This window comes from Pipistrellus hanaki (genome assembly GCF_964339955.1).
Source record: "Pipistrellus hanaki genome assembly, chromosome: 10".
Lineage (NCBI taxonomy): Eukaryota > Metazoa > Chordata > Mammalia > Chiroptera > Vespertilionidae > Pipistrellus > Pipistrellus hanaki.
In genome coordinates, this window is record NC_140512.1 from 22,895,018 (window position 1) to 22,916,129 (window position 21,112).

Sequence of the window (21,112 nt, forward strand, 5' to 3'; positions counted from 1 at the left end):
TATTTGCCATCACATTTCTTGGTTTTATTTACATAAAATAGATCTTGTGGAGAAATTTGAATCTCTAGAGAACATGGAGTATCCTGGTACATGACCACAGAGGAAGCTATGCTCTTTCCAATAATTGGGCCAACCAGGCTGATATGAGTGTTACAGTGAGAGGAAGTAGAATGATGACTTGCATGCCATTTCAATTACTGGAAAAAGCAAGTGGGTTGGTCTATCCACAGGCACGATACTTTTCGGAAATCCACTAAAAGGAAACAGGTCTTCCTGAAACGGGTGGGAAGGCCTCACACTCTGGGCACTGTAATTAAGGTCTGTTTGTGCTCACTGGGCCTCGGCTCTCTCAAGGATCCGTGTGGTTTCACATATTAAACCCTACTGTGACTGCCCTTTCACCCTGGCTCAAGTACAGTCACTCACAGAATGACTCTGACAAAGCTTCCGAAGCATGCTCCACCCCAGGGAAGTGGAACAAAGGATACAGAGAAGATCCACATTTAGCGAGTATTTACCGCATGCCGATGCTTACTTAGTACTTTTTACAGATTATCATGTGGTCATTTCCCCCCACTACTATAAGAGGTAGGTAGTAGTATAATCCCATTAGAAATAAGGTACAAAGTAATGTGAAAGAATTTTACTCTAAAGACTATGGTCTTTCCTCCATAATATACAGCATTCCAATATTAATTGAAGATATAAACAATACTGAAAACAGTGTCCATCAAGTAGAAAAATAAATGTAGGCTAGCCATTCATCTGCTCTAATGGATGGCTAATATGTACAAGAACTAGGTAGTAGTATTTAAATACAAAATGTTAAGAAATCATTACTATAACAATAGCATAAACTTATTTGTGTCCTTACTACGAATAGGTAAGTGACATATTTATCTAATTCTCACATTGTTAGTAAGCCAAAACTGGAACTGCTATTTAGTTAATTTATAAAGCACAAGTAAAACATTTTGAATGTGGGCACATCATGGCAAACACATACCATTACCTCTCCTGAAATCAAAAGCAGTGACGACATCTATCAGCCTTAAAGGAGGAGCTAGTGTCAATGAAAAAAATCTTGTTTAGAAAAAGCAGTTTTTGTTTCCTCACCTAAATGTATTACTCATTCCTAATATTTCCTGTTAAAATGAATTTAAATTATCATTGATATTATTATAAAATATAAGTTTTAGTATGTAATTATGAAATTGGTAAAGTTCCATTACAATCAAGATATTTCAGGTTCTAACTCTAGACAACTGTTTTGTTTTTTATTTTTATAGAGAATAATATTTAAAAAAATCATTAAAATAGGACAACTGATTCTTCCAAAAATAAATGGTTGGGATTAATTTGAGAAAAGTAAAGGAAGTCCTGGGTCAAATTAGTTTTAATAGATCATTCATAAAGTACCTTGCAAGGTAATAGATTACTTCTGATAACACAAATGATTACACAGTCTATGCTCCTATCTCAAAATTCAGTTATTCTATGCATGAATGTATAAACATGACGTTTCTAACTTTATTCTGAAGTGGTACTTAATTTCCCAAGGTTTGAGATTCACACAGTCCCTCATTTCTATCTCAAACGTGTCTACATCCCCATCTTGCAGCAGCTCTGGTTTCTGCACCCTGTCAAATGCAACCTTTGTGCTAATTGGGTAAAATCCGTTCTCACGTTTAGTGCTGAGAGACTGATAACTGAATTCTCAGATGAACTGCACATTTGCAGAGATGAAGTACAGAGCTGCGGACAATGACTGTTTTCCCACAGTGTAAATTCTTCAGACTCAGCTGTCAACGTGTGAGTGTGTGCAGCACAAAGGCGGCTTTAACTTGATGACTTTTTTCCTCCAAGGCCATAAAAATGAAATGGATACTGTACTCGCCTTCATGTTATTCCATCTTCTAACGAGATGTTTTTTCTTGGGGACAGTGAAAGCCTGTATGCTTTTTAGAGCTCTTAGTAGATCAAAGTCTCCTTCTTGCAGAATAAAAACAAACATGATCCCTCCTAAATAAATATTTCAGTTTGAGAAGAGACCAGATAGCAACAGTGGATATTCCAAAATTGTCCTCTGGGGCTTTGGAGTTAAGCTCTTTTATAGTTTTACTCCAAAAGTCTTATTGTGATCTTGGTATCTTTTCTCTTTCTTGGTGAGACACAATTTCTCTGCTGGTCACCCAGCTACCACACTTTTACCACAGGGGTAGGGATTTGATTATATGTCAAATCTCCTTTGATTACCACAGTGTTTGTACCTAATTGAATGATCTTAAGCATCATCAACATTAAAGAGAAACACAATGGGAAAGTGATGTCAAACTTATTTGAAACTTGGGAGAGCAGGAAAAAGGGAACCTAAAACAAGTGACTTTTAAAGAGAAAAGACGTACTGCATCAGAGGCTTTTCTAAACTAAGATTGAGGAACAGCTATGGAAAGTCATCAGTAACCATTGGAGGAGCAGTTCCATGGGATCAAAGTCAGGTTGAAAGTGGATAAAGGGAAGAAAAAGTTGAGAAAAACAAGGTTCTAACAAGGCTATGCACTTAAATAGACAGGGACTTCAGGGCATGCCACGAGGAAAGGAGGTGGGTGAATAGATGAGCAATTTTTCAGGTCAGAGGAAGAGCTTTGTGGTACAGAAGATATCAAGACAGCAAAAGTAATGTAGATTAGGAAAACTTACATGAGCTCATCAATGCAATTAGGAACAAAGGCAGAAAAGTGAAATAGGGAAGGTAAGAGGCACACTAATACATTGTAAATAATGGATGGTCAGAAGTGTTGCAGGAGGGAAAACGCTGATTGAGCTTACTGTGTTATGTGTTATGTTTTGAATGATCTCTTTAAAGTATCAGAACAAAGATTGTAACAGACAACTCATTGTCTCTTGACATTTCCGTGATGCTCAGAGGTCATATTGTCATGTGTTTTCTAACAAGTCAATGAAGGATGGAGTGATTTAATGAAATTTGGGAGTTGCCCAGGAGAAAAAGCAAGAAAAACAAGTGTGGTAGAAGTTCAAATAATGAAATATTCAAGCATCTTACTGAAAACAGATGGACTATAAAATGGGACACAGGATTCTAGAAGGATTAAAGGAGAATAAAATACATACATGATATAAAAGCCCTTTAACATTTTGAAAATACTTTCAATGTGATGTGGTCATTAAGACAATTTTTTAAAGTGTTACGTAACTTATATGATGTTCTCAGGGCAACATGGACGTGTGGAGGAAAAACACACTATAGCATGAGATTTGAGATTAGATGTGGTGTTCCTGTAAAACAGGATTGGTAAGTCATCTTATCATTTTCCATTCCTCCCTTCCGTAGGCCCAGCCCAGATCTATTTCTTTCCATAGTTAACTACTGAGAAGTTTCACTTTAGGCACAAAGCAAATATTTTCCTGAATCCTTAATCTCTCTTTTCTCTTTCCCAGCTTTCTCACACCCACAGCCATGAAGTCACTACCATGTGTTTAACTGGATATTCGATCTCAAGTCATACAGTTTGAGCTACACAAAGAAAGTTTCCCAGTTACTTACTACAGTTACACCTGTTATGTGTCTATGTTCTTAAAGCACCACCTACCATTGAGCCACCTGGAATCATGCTGCTCTGTCCTGATTGGGTGATGGTGCCCAAGAGTTCGGAAGATAGCAAAGTCTCGGCCCATAAAATCAGCTGCCGTTCCGGAGTATAACTCTCCATCTGTGTTGTGACAAAATAAAACCATATACACAAACTTTAATTCAATTAAGGTCAGAGAAACAAAGCAAACAAACAAAATGCAAGTTCAGTGTCAAGAGCATGCTAAAAAGAAAACAGAAATGCTCTCTACACCATTATGCAAAGCTACTTATTTTTTAATCCTATGTCTTTGTTACAGTGAGTAGTTTATTAAATCATCATTTAATAATTTAGTACTTGACTACCATTTAGTACTAACTTTGAAAATTTGAATAAAATATGACTCAGTGGATATCAATAAAACATGAAATATTATTCTTTTCCACTATAACCAGAGACAAACTTGCAGAGTGTACACATTGTTTGCTTTTGTATGTATAAAGATACTATGATTCTAATAATCTTGTTTATGAAGATAAGGAATCATTGCAAAATCTTGCTTATAGTTCTTATTTTATGGAAATAAAATTTCTAATATATTAATTTAAAAATATTTTTTTAGTTTATTATAATTCAGAAAGTTCTAATATTTTCTTTGCCAAAATTTTTCCTTGATTTTTGTATTTTAAGATAGTAACTTGGAGAAGTGTTTAAATTTAATAGAAACTAGCATACAGTCAAAAAGAAAAAAAAGTCCACCACATAAACTCAGATATAACAGAGATGTGTTTAGAGAGGAGGAAATTTTGACAAACAGCTCCTATTTATTATAGTTCAAATTCTCTTGTTCATTGATTCGTTCCAGCTTAAACTAAATTTACTCTAGGTCAGAGTTTAATGATGGAAGACTCTTAATCAGAAGGTAAAGAATAGATGGGAAAAGAAAAAAGGGAGGAGAAGGAGAAGTTAATATTTACTGAATACCACTCTGTGCTGGCCCAGCAGTCAGGCCCTGGCTGGACACTTTCAAATTATCTCACTTAGTTCTGTCAACAACCCCATGACGTAAGGGTATCCGTATTTTACAGGTCAAGAAACTCAAGGTTGCTCAGCTAATGACTAGGCAAGTCAAGGTGAAAGTTCAAACACAGGCCCGTTGGTAATTATTATGGTTTCCTTCCTTTAAACAGAAAGTGCCACATATTAGTTCATCCAGAAAACGCCTGTCTACTTACAGTGAATAATAAGCACAGCAAAATAACAAAAAAAATTATAAATTGTTCTCCAAATAGTCTACCATAATGACAATAAAAAATATATTATCTTGTTGCTCATTTGGATATGTGAATGTTTTTTTATTCATTGATTTAAAAATATTCAGAAAATAAAATGGGTCTAGGTAAATTATAATCTAAACATCTTAATAATACTATGCCAATTTTCAAAAGACTTTGATATTTATTAGATGAATGGAAAACTTTCTCTGCATCTTCAATTATAAGTGCCTTTGGGAAAGTTTTATTAATCAGATTGCTTGTATGATATTCTTTGTTCACACCCTCAATTCTCACTTGCAAATCAGGGCTTTGCAAAGTAAGATAGACATTCTCAGTGGCCCAACCCAAATCAATTTCCTTGGTAAGACCTGTGGTTCTCTAATGTGTTTGAAAGCACCAAAACAGGCTTCGAAAAACCCTAAAGCTGTGAGGAATAGTGATACAAAGAGAACCATTGAAGAGCTCCAACTTATGAGAATGAGTTTTAAATAAATGATGATTAGACAACATATTAAGTACAAGTAATCAGTTTATTAAATAGAATTCATATGGTATCTCAATTGTCATAATATGATACCTCTAGGATTCAAAAACATCTATGTTCTCTTCACTTAATTAAATATCAAGTTCAAATCTGACTTGTTCTCACTATAACATGGTGCAGTAATATTTAATCTTACAATAAGGCAAAGAAATAATACTTTTAACCAAAGTTACCACAATAAATATAATGTAAGAAAAATAAATAATCCTGTTCTAAAAGCACAAAAATGCTTTGAATAAGCTAACTATAAGTTTCAAAGCTACTTTGAAATGTTTAAATGCCTATTGTTGCCCTAATTTTAATGTATATTCAGTCCCTGTAATTAATTATTTTTCTCCATGGGACATTTGTGTCCTCCCCAAGGTACTGTTTTATTAAAGTTGATATTGAATCATATTACAAGTATTGATATATAGATATTATATAATTTAAACTTCAGGGGATTATGTTTCTTGTTCTTTGTGAATAACAGGGTGTAAGTGTAAAATGTGTGTGAAAGTAGCCTAAAATATCATACCGATGTTAAATAATTTCTGTCACAGGACACCTTATATTCTCTTTACCTTAAAAAAAATAAGTTATGCTTATTGCTCTCTTCACTATGCTATTGATGAAAATCAGAAAAAGAGGAAATAGAACTTACCAAAAGGTGAAAACTGAATAATATCATATCAGAATGTAGTCAGACAGATCATGACTAATAGGAGGTATAATCAGAAATATAAAGACATAATTAATCATTTTTTTTTTCATTAAGCTTGCTTTCATGTGAGGAAAAGCTATAATTATAGTTGTTATTACATGTAAACTCTGTGCAGGAGAGAGTTGCAATAACAAAAACAACAGCAACTTAAGAAACTGTTACTTGGGTATAGGTAGGTAGTATTTGTTTCTCTTATTCATTTAGTTAATGATTTGTATAACTTCCAGTTATTTTTGTTATCCATCCCACAGGGGGTGGGAAAAAAAATCCATACAACTAAAGGCAGAGGAGGCATGACTGATTGATTTGTTCCTCTTTTGACAAACAGTGAAAGTAGAAGAGCTATTTAGTAGATGGACTTTTGAATCAATTTATTACTAAAAACAGAATTAAATTAAGCAATTGACTTATGAACCAAAGGAAGGTTGCAGTTTGGATAGGAGTTGCCTGCAGTTATAGAAAATTACCTCTCACCTGATTATTGTTTTTGGCAAGAGTCAGAGTGATTTCTGTGAGCTGGAGGGCACCAGATAATTGGGTGGCCAAGAAAGGCACATTCTCATAGTGTCAATGCTCAATATCAATAACTATTCCTTTACAACGGGTCTTAGATCACATTTCCCGCTGAGGTTTCTATAGGATTCTTATCAAGGATGATTGCTCCAGATAATGTATGACATATTTGTTATTTTGATGCAAAATTATAGGTGGTGGAATAACCTACTTTTACATTCTCATGAAACGGAAATATAATATCAACTCAGTGCATTTCATTTAAGATACTTGTGCATTTTCACTATATATTAAAGACTTAGTACATTTTGTGGTTCTCTGAAATGATCTAATGATATCTGACTATAAGAAATTTACTGTATACTTCAGTTGGCATATTTACAACTATGTTCAACAGAAATGCCTACTTGCCAAAAAATTTTGGTAGTTTCTAGGTCAATTATGAATTTATCAAATTATATGTTGATTTTTGAGCATAATGATAATTTCTCAATTTTATGACCATACTATGTTTACCTGGGGATCTGAAGTAATGTATTAGGTTAATGTTATCTTATGTTTGAAATGACACTATGGTTAAGATAGATATTTTTTGGTTTTCCATATATATACTAAGCTACTAGTCAAAGAACAATATTTATCCAATTTAATTAAATTTATGTATAACAAGTATACAATAATATACTCAAGAAATTGTTATATTTATTAAAAAGTGGCTGTGGATACTCTGTCCAACAAGGTTTTTAAGTCTCTCTTCAAAAAAACAACAAACAAAAAAACATAGGCAATTTAATATCTCAAAAATAATACAATGCAGAAGATACATTAGTGTTGACAGATGTAACTAACCACTCAGAAGTTGTCAAATTTAAAAGATGCTATTTGAGCACACCATTCTTTCTTAACTGGCAGCCTTTTAAACTGTCTGTAAGGAAAGCATTCTTTACTGAGATGAACAGTTTAGTGAGCTGCATTTCCACCATTGTGGAGTTATCTGAGAAACATGTGTTAGAAACAAAAGCTCATGTGTACTCTGGTCTTTCAGTTCACAACTCAAAATGAAGTGAAAATGTGGCTTAGATCAGTTAATGTATTAGATTACAATTCCTAAGAAGGGTGTGGTGAGGAGAAACAGAAGGTGAAAAAACATTTCCTTATGAAATCTAAGCATTACTAACACAGGTGTAAAGTGTGACATGGATGTGAGCAAGATCAAACAAACCTAAAACCAAGACATTATGTTGTTAACACCTTAAGTAAATTCCACTCACAGAATAGAAGAGTAATTAGAAACGGAGGAAAAGAGAGAAAGAGAGGTTTGTTTTCTCTCTCTCTCTCTCTCTCTCTCTCTCTCTCTCTCTCTCTCTCTCATACACACACACACAGATAATATCTATTTCATGAGAATGGAAGGGTATGAGAATGATTTTACATTTATTGAGCACATCTGTGCATAAGAATGAACACAGGGTGGGGCAACAGTATGTGTATAGTTATTTGTATGAAAAATAATACAATAATAAATAATCCTATATAATAAAGGCTAATATGCAAAAGACAGAACTGTGGAACAACTGGAACAACCAAACACCCAGTTGCTCTGATATGTGCTGATTACCTGGGAATGTGTGCGGAACATGGCAGGCGTTGGCCAAGGTGGAATGGTGGAGCAGGTGAGTGGGGGTGCCAGACCAAGGCAGGGTGCCAATGGCTATCATTGAGCCGAGCCTCTGATGGTTATTGAAAATTCTTTGCTCCCACATGCTGTGTGCTCACACCCACTGCCAGTGCTGGAGCTGCCGCTCACACCTGCTACCAGTGCTTGGCACTGGTCCCAATCACTCAGCACCATCAGTGAGTGCAAGTGGTGGCTGATGGCCCTAATTGCCCACGAGGGCTTCTCCACATCCCCCTGCTCCTGAAGGGCTATCAGGGCAGCAGCTGCCACTCACACCTGGCACACAGGAGACCTGAGGCTATGGTGGGAGGGGCCTGGCAGGGGTGCAGAGGATGGGCCAAGACCCACTCCTATGCCTACCACAGCCTTGCAGCCCACATTTCTTTTCAAGGTGCATGAATTCATGCACTGAGCCCCTAGTAACAATAATAAAATCCGTGTTTTGAGTACCTACAACTATAAACTTACTTTTGCCTCATTCTGTATAATATGATGGCTTTGATACTTATGTTGTCCATTAAAACTAACTTTTTTGAGTAGTTAATATGTGCACATAGTACAAAGTTATTAAAAATATAAAATATATAAGGTACAGCTGAGACCGGTTTGGCTCAGTGGATAAAGCGTCGGCCTGCGGACTGAAAGGTCCCGGGTTCAATTCCGGTCAAGGGCATGTACCTTGGTTGCGGGCACATCCCCAGTAGGGGGTGTGCAAGAGGCAGCTGATTGATGATTCTCTCTCATCGATGTTTCTAACTCTCTATCCTTCTCTCTTCCTCTCGGTAAAAAATCAATAAAAAAATATATTAAAAAAAATGTATAAGGTACAAAATTTGTCTCCCAGACTTCCTAAAGGCAACCACTGTTACCAGTTGATTTTGGCTCGTTTGTTTGTTTCTATTTCACATGTATTTCAGAATATGTAAGCACTCAGTAGAATTAGTATGGCCAAGCCATTTTATTCACAAAGAAACTGATGTTCAGAGAGGTTCAAATAATTGTCTCAATTAGAGTTAGTTAATGTAAGAAGTACCTTGTTTGCTCTAACACAAAGTGAGAGTATATCCTAATGTCAAATTATGTTCTTTTCTTGAGACAAAGCAAATTTCTAGTTAACAGTCCAGACCCTTGGAATATATATTCGTAGTAGCTTTTAGTGGTGGAATATTTATAAATTATTATCACTGGAATGCCTGGAAATATTTTAATGAGGAAACAAAATGGCTTTCAAGTTGACTATTCCTCTCAAGTCATGAAAATGTGAGATGATACTTAGTGAGAAAAATAGTTTTATTCTTTTGTTATGTTCACACATTGTTTATTCTGAGCAGGACAACAACTACTTTTAATGGAGAACTTTGTAAAAATATCATAAAATATTTAGAGGTGGGTGAAAGAAGAAATATTTAAAAACATTGGGATGATTTAATATTGACAATGGTTTTTATTAAAGGAGATTTGAAAAATTAACTTTACTAACGTGATTTTAAAAACTTAGACAGATTGTAATATTTGGGGACAATTCAGTAGTTATGTATTGCTCAGGAGATCTTCCATATTTTCTATGGTCATCAGCTTAAAAACCCATGGCATTTTGGAATGAGGTCATATTAAACCTTGATAGATTTCATAAACTTAAATTTTTAAGCTGTCATCTGGTTTTAAAGTTTATTACTAGTTGAAATTGTGTAATAGAGGGAATAAAAGAATCTGCTGCCAAACCCTTCTAGCCACTTTGTAGGTGGTGTGTGCCAAACATGACATTTTATTTCTCAGTCTTAGGAAAGGAGCAGCCCAGAACCACCTTGACAATTTCTCTTATGTGCTGAAATGAGAGGAATACACTCAAAGACTTTTGGGTTGATAGGTTTCCCCAACAGTCACTCACTAATATGTAATGTGCAGACTTCGTATTTCAGAGACAGTTACCCTTGCATGTAAGAGTTTGGGAAGTGCGGTAGAAAATATTTATGTGTAAAAAGATTCCATTAAGTTAGTAAGCATTCTTTTTCAAGCAGCATAATGGAAAAATGCCAGAAACATCTAACAAGGGGAATTAAATGTACTGTGAGAAGAAGAATTTATAGCATAGTTATAAAAGGAGCAAATAACCTCAATAAAGGAAGTCACGGCTCTTGAATTAAAATGGTGTTGCAGATATTTTGAGGGACTTTACCAAGTCTAATCTGGCCTGCATTCTGTATCTTTCTATCCAGTTGGTTCAGAAATTAATTTATATTGGCTTGAAGAAACTTCCTTGTGAATAAGCACTAAATATCTCTGAAAGTTACTCAACGAGTTCATCATCTTAGGTAGGTGAGTTCTGGACTTCCATTTAAAAGTTGCTTTTCTGAAATGCCTACTGTAAGTTTTAGCCATACATCGTCTCCTTTTCCTTTTCATGAACCTATACAGTGTTTTCCCCCTAAAGAATTTCTAGTAGAAAACGCAAACTGTGGAGTTAATATCCTTTGTGGACTTTGTGTGGTTGCATACCAAATGAACTATGTAATACTTACTTGTCATCATCCTTTCTCAATGGAATATTAAAATAAATAATCAAGCAAATCCCTACTGAGAAACATACCACACATTAAAGCTGCTTGAGGCACAATTTTACATACTGCTTTTTGAGGAAAATCTATCTTTTTTTTCTAGTATGCAGTTTAAATAAGTATAAGCTGCAAGTTTGAACAAGGGTGAATTCTTTCCCTTTGTTTAAGACACTTCTCCGATTTCTGTGTGTGCACTTAAGGAAGTCAGCCACATGTAATCACTAGGCTATCTGTGAATAGGAAAATTATAAGTGTGCTACATTTGCTGCACTTCTTCGGGTCTTAAACTTTTGTTAAAATGCTCCATAAATGGATCAAATGGACTGAAATTGTCTACATTTGAAAAGCAATAAAGGAAGATAATTCATGCGGTAGCGGTTTTATTCTTAAAAGGAAAGGGATCAGTGGAATGTAGTTATGAAGTAAACACTAGAGAACACTGGAATACTGGAAAAATATATCTTTATCATTAATACTGTAGTTAATGTGACTAGTTCTATTTTGTTGAGTAGAAAAATATTTTTAAAAAGGAAAATACTGGCAAAACTTTATGAACTTTTGACACATTAACTAATAATCCAAATACTTTAAAAGCATTTTTTTAAAATTTATTTCAGAGAGGAAGAGAGAGAGAAAATAGAATAATCAATGATGAGTGAGAATCTTTGGTCAGCTGCCTCCTGCATGGCCCTCACTGGGGATCGAGCCCTGAAGGGGAATCACAGCATGACCTCTTTGTACAGAGGTTGACACTCAACCAGTGAGCCACACTAGCCTGCCCCAAATTTACTTTATAGAAATCCAGATTTAGTATTCAAATTTCAACCAAAAATTTTATACTTGAAAAGTTTCACTATTATTTTTATTATGTTATCAAATAATTACTTTATTTTATAAAAAGGAAACAACTTACATAATTTCCACATGATTATATAGAAACTATATTCAGGAGCAAGGTAATGACCAAGTATATTTTGTATTTTAGGTTTTTGATATAACCAAAAGTTAAGAAGAAAAATTGTTTAATGATGTTAGCTTTGTTTTATTTAACTTTAGTCCATAAGTAGTAAAAAAATATGGAAAATTATTTTTTAATACAAACTAATGTTTTCTCCTTCATCTGCCTATGTCTATTTTCCTACTTCTAGCATCTCAACATCTAGCTAAGCATTTACTTCCCATCATCAATGCTAAAGGAAAAAAGGAAAGGGAAAAAACTAGAAAGGAAGGTGGACTAGATAAAAGGGTAGAAAGAGTATGTAAAATGTTTTATTTTATTTGAAAAAGAGTGGAAAATGTAAAGTAAAAAAGATGAATACAGAAGGCCTTCATCAACTCAAAGGGACACAATAAGGTCTCTGCCAATCGTACCTCCATTTAGATTGATTGTGCTGATTAAGTTTCCAAATGTTGAGAGTGTGACAGATCTTAGAACTATAATTCAAAAGACAATTTTATTCTTTCTTTTTGATTTGTCAAAATTACTAGTTTAAACACCTCTTTCATGAAATGAAAAACAAAACCATTCTTTCAAAATAAAAACTTGAAAGTTCTAGTGGAGATGTATATAGCGATTGATCCGGCAACCTCAAAGATACCATTAAACCATTTCAAAGAATCATAGTCTACATAGTAGAATCACCAAAAGAGCACTTGTATTTCCTCAATTTTCAAAATATTTGAAAATATCTCAACTCATATACTCCTAAATTAATTTATGTTCAATAATCTTGGCATATAACAAATAGCATGAAATCTAGTTATTATCTATAGAAAATTCACTTTTTAATTGATTGTCGACTACGCACCTATTAAGAGAGATGCTGTTAGCAGCTTAGGGTCATATGGACTCTTCCCACGGCCATTTTCAAAGTGTGAATCTTCCAGCTTAAAAATGTTGTCCTACAGATAAGAAAAAGAAGGATAGAATTTATTTATTTATTTCATCATGCCAGTTAATCAGAGAAAGATCATTATCAATGGGGTATTATTATTTATGTAAACAGTAATGATGTCAAAATACCTGAATGATTTAAAATCTAGCTATTACTAGCCAAAAATCTACTTTATTCAGTGATTTTTTTTTTGGTAGCATCTAGCATGTTTCAAGGGATAATGTATGAATGAAATCTAAAGACAAGACATGTCATGATAAGAGTAGAGGGATCCTGTTATCACACAGGTTTGCCGAATGGCTCTAGAAGCAAAGCATTTTAAATGACTCCTTTTATTCCTTCACAAAGAGAAAAAAAAATCAATGAATTATATTAGATGCCTAGAATAAAACAGACTATCTTATTTTTCTTTATGTTCCAGAAATGCTAAGTAGCCATAGCAGTCACTTCTCCTACTCTTGTCATTCCTACAACTTTGGGGCTTACATGCTTTTGAAGCATTTTTTAAATTACATCAGAACTGAAACGACTCTTATCCCTTTCTCTAAGTGAGAAATGTAAAACTGTATGTTTTGGGAGGTGTGCCTGAAGGTAGTATCGTTAGAACAACAAACTCACAGGGGACACGTTTTTATCACTGGGAAGTCTTCTCAGCTGACTCAAGAACCCGGAGCCTGGAGTGAATATTTGACCAGTACAGAAATATGCACAAGTTCCCAGGGAGAAAGTATTCCAGAAAGAACTGCTACGAAGTCCTCAACAAGGTGGCGACTAACTCATGCCTGAGACCCTGCTCTCAGAAGGTGTCATGTGTAGAGCTACTGCAACTTCTGTGTGATAGTAGACTGGGGGTGGGGAGTGAAGGGTGGGGCTGGAGGGGTGGGGAGGAATGCATTTCTGAGCACTCTTTTCAGAACCAGGTGCACGAGGGGATAAAGTAGGTCAGAACATGCATGCTTTTTTCCAGAAACGCATTAACTTGTCCACAGGCTGAAATAAAATAGCTTCTTTGGCAATTTCTCTAGTAGTCACATAAAAGTATTTTCTATCTCTTTAGAATAGTAAATGGTGTTCATTTATGGGACACTTTAAAATTTAATATTTCTGATGGAGCTAATGGCAGAGTTTCAAATTATGACGCTTAAAATTAATTTGGGTTAGGGAGGAAGAGTGAAATAAAAAGGAAACAAAATGTGATCCTCGTTTTTATTATCGGGAGTGGGAATTACTGATTCCATGTACTTGGTACTTAGTTATCCTCTGGCAAGGACGGTTCTTTAGCTGGATTCTCAAATTTACACTGTGTGGTAAATTATGGGGTTTTTCAGGATTGTGCCCAGTGGTAGTGCAAGGACAGTATTAAAAGGCAGATCCAGCTAGGCCAATGATTGGTTCGCCACTTAATATCTCTGAGGCACAGGTTCCCAACAATCAGTGTGGACAACTGACTTGTTTATTGAGAAAATTTAAAAGAATTAAGCAAAGCCTTTATAAAGCATCAAGCAAAATAAAAATCAAATATAATTTATTTGTATTCTATTAATACTCATATATCACTGCAACCAAAGAATATGAAAATTAAACAAACATTATCATTACTGTAAATTTTCCTAGTATAATTTGAAAGAACTATTACCTAAAGACAGTTATATTAGTCATGGAATTACAAACTTGTTTACAATATAAATTTATTACAGGTAGTTGAATATTAAGATTATAATATTAAACTTATTGGAAAATGCTAAGAATAAGCTTAGATGAACCTCTTCAGAAATATTTGGATGTATTTTGATAAAAAATTAGGAACTAATCCAAAATAAATATGCTTAGTGAAAGGTATATACTCTGCTGCCACAAATCATAAAAATATTATTAAAGTTTGTATAAATGTTTTCTTATCACAGGTTAGAGATAGCAGCAAGGAGAACTGGTGGTGTGGTTGAAAACATTGTCATAAATATTATAACTTTATTGTCCTCTTTAGGCATTTTCTAATTCTGACAAAGATGGAGGAGCTATCTCTCAAAGTATGAGACATATGATATCTGGGATCTTGTGTCCAAGTCAATAGACAATGGGAAGGTAGACAAGAAGCACTTCAAACCTGGTGTTTAATATTTGATTTACAAAGTAAAGGATTAGAGTTCATAGGAAGAGAGGTTAAGCCTGTCAGTTATGGTTCAAGAGAAGATGAAAAATCTATCCTCTGTCATGGTATCAGGCCATATATTCAAACAGGCCTCCTTCTCCTTTTCTCCCCACCCCCAACCCCCTTTCAAATGTAATTCTTACCCAAATTTCTGGGTATCTACCATGTAGTTATTATATATTCTTATATGATTCTATGAAGGGTAAAACTTTGAATTTTCTTTCCAGCCTAGTTAGTTGGGAGCCTAGAAAAAACAAATTTGGTTTTGAATAGGGAAGTAAAAGAAATTTCCCGCATATAAGTGTTCATAGTGTAAAATTTATACCCTGTACACACAGCAATGGGGTTCAAGGGTGTTGGAATCAGGCAGAGCTGGTATTTTCCTTGGCTCTGCCTTTTATTAGCTCTGGGCCTCAGGCAATCCCTATACCTTTTTGAGCTCAGATTCCTCATCTGTAAATAGAGAATAGGAAAAACTCATAAGGTTAATGTGAAGATTCACTGTAATAAATTACATAAAGTAATACTTAGTGTGCCCTTGAAAATATTCATTAATTTCCCTTTTCTACAGTTTTTGTTTGTAGTTGGCACAATAAAATCATGTTTTCTTATACTGATTGATATCTTGTGCCACAGTGGAAATCCCTGCCTATATTTTCATCATCGGAAATTAGGACATGCATTTAAAATATATGTGAATATTTTGAACACTGAAAATGCACTGAAAATTGTTCTTCCCTATATTTAAACAGGAGTCTAGTTCAAAAGCTTGGTTAAAAATCTTAGCAAATATAACATGTATAAAAATTCTCAATTAATAAGACTACCTTTTTAATATGTCTGATAAATTTAATGGGATTGATATTAAGAGACATAAATATTGCTCTTTCTGTTATCTTGTAAGACCTATTAGATATATGAAGATATTAATTTATTATAAATGAACTCTGTTTTTATATAATTGATATTTAGCATCCTATGTTGTCATATATAACATGTCACATAGAAAACTTTCCAGTTTTACTTGTTAGACCTTTTGAAATCTTATTGCTACTCAAGGATTTTCTATTAAAGAGTATTAAATAGATCACATATGCAAATAACGAGACAAAAATATCCCAAGAACAATGTACACAAACTGCATAGTTTATGTCTTGTTTGAGCTTAAATGGTTTCCATTTTTAGTAATACATGAACAAAAATCTAGCTGCATAGATTCTAATTGCTTTAGCAGATACTATGAGCATATCATATAATGATTGTGCCATATTTTAATACATGATTGCATCAATTTTCGGCAACTATTTTTAACTTTTGAGACCACTCTTTCCCCTTTGTCTTGTGGATTTCCTGAATGTTATTAGACTGAGGTGAGGTAAGGCATTAGAGGAAATAATAACTGTGCTAATGTCTAATCCAAAGTCTTATAAATTATAAACCATGGGTGACATCATGACAATATATTTCCTAAATCCCAATCTTGTCCAAGTAATAAAGTTAGGTAACAAAATCATAATTTTAATTGCTTTATGTAACAATTAAGACATAAGTCATGTTTCTAAAAGTGATAAGAGTGAGAAAATCCTACATCTATATTATAGAATGAACATTTGGGTGATAAACTATTAAAAAATTATGTAAAGTTCAATACTTTGAATTTAAAAGTATATATAATTTTTTTCACACACACACACACAAAAAAAAAATGTCTTGAGTTCCGGCTATACTAAATTATCAGTATTCCCTGGTCATATCATGCATTTTCTTATCTTTGCTAGAAACCTCTTCCTCTCCCTTGCAACCCCCGCCCCCCCCCCCCCGCTCCTGCTCAGCTGTCAACCCCAAGGTGAACTTGCTTTCCTTTAAGGTTAAGTTAAAGCTGCTTCCTAGGAGAAGTCTTCTGAAATTTCTGTAGATATAAGTTATTCGCTTCTTTTGTGCATATCCTAATTACAATAGTACACAGACAATGACTATACTGGATAAAACTATTGACTTCAGCAGAAAAGGGATGTAATAGGATCTCATTGGAAATATTTGGGCATAGTGTACTTTGCCTAAGGGAGATCCTTTCGTGGATCCAATTCACCTGAAAGTTATAGTTCCTAAAAGGGTGACTCGATGATGATCTGTGATATGCAATACTGTAGCCACGAGCCACATGCGGCTATTTAATTTACTTGGTTAAAATTAAAATTCGCATTCCTCAGTTACCCTAGCTTCTCCAAATGCTCCATGGTCACAGAGCCTTGTCAATACCAGTACAATACTGCAGAGACACACAGATTTCCACTGTCATGGAAGTCCTATTGGACAACATAGCTCTAATCCTGAATCTTATTATCTTAGCAGGAGAAAGTAGAATCAGAAATCTATGTGCTTCCAAGGAGAGAAAACTTACCATCAGATCATAATCATAGTAGAAAACGTCCATGAATTATACTAAAAACACTAGTTTAGATTTTTTATTAACCAGGGTTTATGCTAAGCAACATTTAATGATAGTGCAGATGAACAAATACATTTTCTGTATTTTCTTGTATATTATTCTTTTTTAATTTGAATGACTTTCCCCTAATCCAGGGGTCTTCAAACTTTTTAAAGTGGGGGCCAGATCACGGTCCCTCAGAGAGCTGGAGGGCCGGACTATATGAACTACTAATTCCTACTGTAACACCTTGGCTGCGCTCACTGCCCAAAAAACCTGGCGGGCAGGATCAGACTCCCCTGGGGGCTGCATGTGGCCCGCGGGCCGTAGTTTGAAGACCCCTGCGGCCTAATCTATGTAGATACAAATTTTACCCATACTTTCAAGGTTAGGTCATGACACTCAGTCCACTAGACGTTCACTGATTTTTCCTAGCAGAAAAAATGTTCGTAGAACTTGCAAAGCAACATCTTCATACCTCCTTCTAACATTTGTTGCCTTCATCATTGATATTCAATATTGCAGGTGTACTGATTTTGCTATTAAATTGTTTGGGGGCAAGAGATAAATATAATTCAATACATTTCTATCTATGGTAAGATATAGCTTGGCATGAGCTAAATCACATTAAAAGATCCAATGACAAATCAGTGAATAAATGAGTGATTGTATGATTAAGCATAAGAGGATCTATAAAAAACTGTTTCCAAGGATTTGGGAGGACACAGCCCTGGCTTCTAGGATCTAATAATTTAAGGATATGACACAGATACCAGTAAAAACATGGTTGCACAGTAGATGTCGTTCTACAAATTTCAAATACTAAACCAAGTTTTAAAGTGAGTTTCAAGAAATACGTTACTCTTTTTCTTGTTATATGTGTTACTACTAATATAATATTGATACTTGGTATACCCTTCAAAGGTACGTTTATTCTTATTATAAAAGATAAAAAATAAAACCTAATGACAAAGGATTTAACCTTACATTCCCTTTGCTTTCATATCCCTGTTCCTCTTTAAAGTTCATCAGGTCCTGTAACTCTTCACTTATCTATATAAATAAAAGGTTAAGTGTCCTTCTGTCTGACGGGTAGCTATGACACGTTTTGACCACCAGAGGGCAGATGCTCAACACCTGTGCACTGGCCATTCCTAGCTAATAAAGACAGAATATGAAAATTGATTGTCACTCCACAACAAAGATGGTGGCACCCACAACCAATAAGGAGGGAATATGCAAATCGACGTGACAAAGATGGATGTGGCTGCCCCACCCACTAGAGGCCTTTGAGCAGTACCTGCTCAGGAGCAGAGTGGCCAGGGTAGGGCGAGACACCTGCTATGTGGAGGGATGGGAGTGGAGGGAGCTATCAGAGTGCAGCAGGGCCTAAGTGAAGGTGGAAGGTGGTGGCCAGAGTGAAGGCCCAGGTCCCGGGTGCTGGAGGGAAGCTGGTGCCAGCAGCCAGGGGAAGGAAGGCATATTCTTTCATAAAACTTCGTGCATCAGGCCTTTAGTTTAAAAATGAACAGCACCACAAACCTGGAGCCAACAAACTAACACTTGTCTTCCCCCAAGTGGGACACAGGCCCTGACACCACCCTGGAGTGACACCCCACCAGGCTGCCAAGACCCCATGGCACAAAATGTGGCCCACACCCAGCCCAGCTCATAAACGGTCACTGTGGGCAACGGGTAATGACATCATGTAGCAATGCCCGGCTTCCTCTCCCTAGTGACTAGCCTCCTTAGAGTTTCTTCAGCCCAGGAACCCAACTTGCTTTTACTAGTAGCCATTTTACAGATTAACCAAATGTTTGTGAAGTGCCTTCCTGTGCCTCATCTCATTTGATCCTCATAGAAGTCTTGGAGTAGGTAGATAGGACACTTGGTAGAATCCTATTTTCTTGTTATAAGCAAGACAGGAATAGCAATATTAAAATATCCCTTCTAATTAATTTCCTTTCAATGTGCACGAATCCATGCACCAGGACACTAGTTATTAAAACTAAGCTTATTAATGAATTACCTTCCTTAATAGAGCAACCTTCATTGAAAGATACATATTATCATAGTATTTGTTTTTAGAATAAATCTATCTGATCAATGCAATATCTCTCCTGTGTATCCCACATTCCATTACAACTGGGTTGCCTGATATATATATTTTTTACTTTTAACATCTCTGGGATATAAGCAAGTATAACAGCAAATTGGAGATGCTGTTTGGGCTTGCCAGATGTAATTTTCCATTTATCAAAACACATAATTACTTATTGGTATTTTCACCTTTATACTTATTTTAGAACTTTCTAATTTATATATTTTCTGAAACACTAAGATGAATGTTAATTGATGCAACAAATACATATTAAGCTATGACTATGTAAGAATGTTTGGAAAATGAATGTGAAGTATGTAATTGTTTAATTCAAGAAGTGTATAAGGACTTATAACAACATTGAATAATGATATTACCTATGATATTATAATTTTTATAAAGTATTTGGCAGCTATTATACTTTACATGAAAACATGCAAAGTGCTATTGATAACCTGAGACAATATTCACAAAACCTTATAATGATAATACCAGTTTTTATAGATGAGAAACTGAAATAGTTTATATAGAATACTTAGAGACGTAAAGCTAATAAGTGATAGAGTAAGAATTTAATAACAGCACTTTCTCTTCCTAAATTCACGTTTTTAAGCATATCATGAATCTTATGAAAGATGTACCCTAAAATAGTAGAAAATGGAAACAGAGGAGTTCAAAACTGGAGACTTTTCTCTTTAGTATATGTAAAAGGCTTTATTTGATTTAGTTCTTGAAAGAAATATTTTGGTGGGAGATGAGTATTTCTGTGTGTGCATGTGCGCACGTAGATGGTGGGTGCAGAGTTAGAGGAGCTCATAGAGAGAAGACAGAGAAAAGCAAGGAGGCAGATTATTCTATCTAGAGGAAACAGCATGATCAAAAGCCCTTCAACAATAAGTGTAATTCATATTTAAGATATAACATGAACTTCAGTTTAGACAGTGAAAATATATACATGTATTAAGAGATAAGACTGGATGTAAATTTGGAATCAAACTGTGGAAAGTTTTCTGTGCCAGAATAAGCAATTTAGTCTGTATTCAGAAGGTGCCAGAGACACGGTGATAATTTTAGCTGGAGAACAATAGCATCAAAGAAGTGTAATATTATGATGGATCTGACAGTGATGTGTAGGATGGGTTAGAGACATACAAGCCTGGTGGCAGGAAAAGAACTATTGCCATGACCTGGAGAGGGAGGGAAGTTGGTCTTACACGGTTTAAAGGAATTTTGCATGTTGTGACTTGGTTAAATCATTTAGCTTCTTTGTAGCTCATGTTTCTTAACTTCTGTTGCATCAGAATCCCTATTGAGATTCCAACAAATCTATTAATTTTTCCCCATGAAAGTTAAAGATAACATAGTCACAGCTCAATATGTACTTATTGCATCAATTAACATTCATCTTAATGTTTCAGAAAATATATAAATTAGAAAGTTCTAAATAAGTGTAAAGATGAAAATATAATATGTAAGCAATCTTTAGAGTTTCTTGACTTCATGTAGTCACGATAAGAGGTTCCTAATTAGTTATTCCCCAGAGACCTTTGCATTTCTAACATGAAATGATTCTATCTTACTCTCACTCTGACCTTGAACATTTGCTTCTGCTGTTCTTTGTCCCCCTCCTTGAACATAAATAATAGAGATTTTCCAGATTTTTTTCAACCCATTTTTAT

At 34.9% G+C, this 21,112-nt stretch overlaps 1 protein-coding gene across 1 annotated transcript in view; it reads right to left on the bottom strand.

The window, feature by feature from the left end:
• The window catches only part of SEMA3A (semaphorin 3A), a 182,424-nt gene that overhangs the window by 68,114 nt on the left and 93,198 nt on the right, over nt 1-21,112 (bottom strand). The window contains exons 5-6 of the mRNA XM_084897076.1: nt 12,669-12,762; nt 3,612-3,731 (exon numbers count right to left, since the gene is read on the bottom strand). Coding sequence (XP_084753202.1) covers nt 3,612-3,731; nt 12,669-12,762 — 214 coding nt within the window. The remainder of the gene's footprint in view (nt 1-3,611; nt 3,732-12,668; nt 12,763-21,112) is intronic.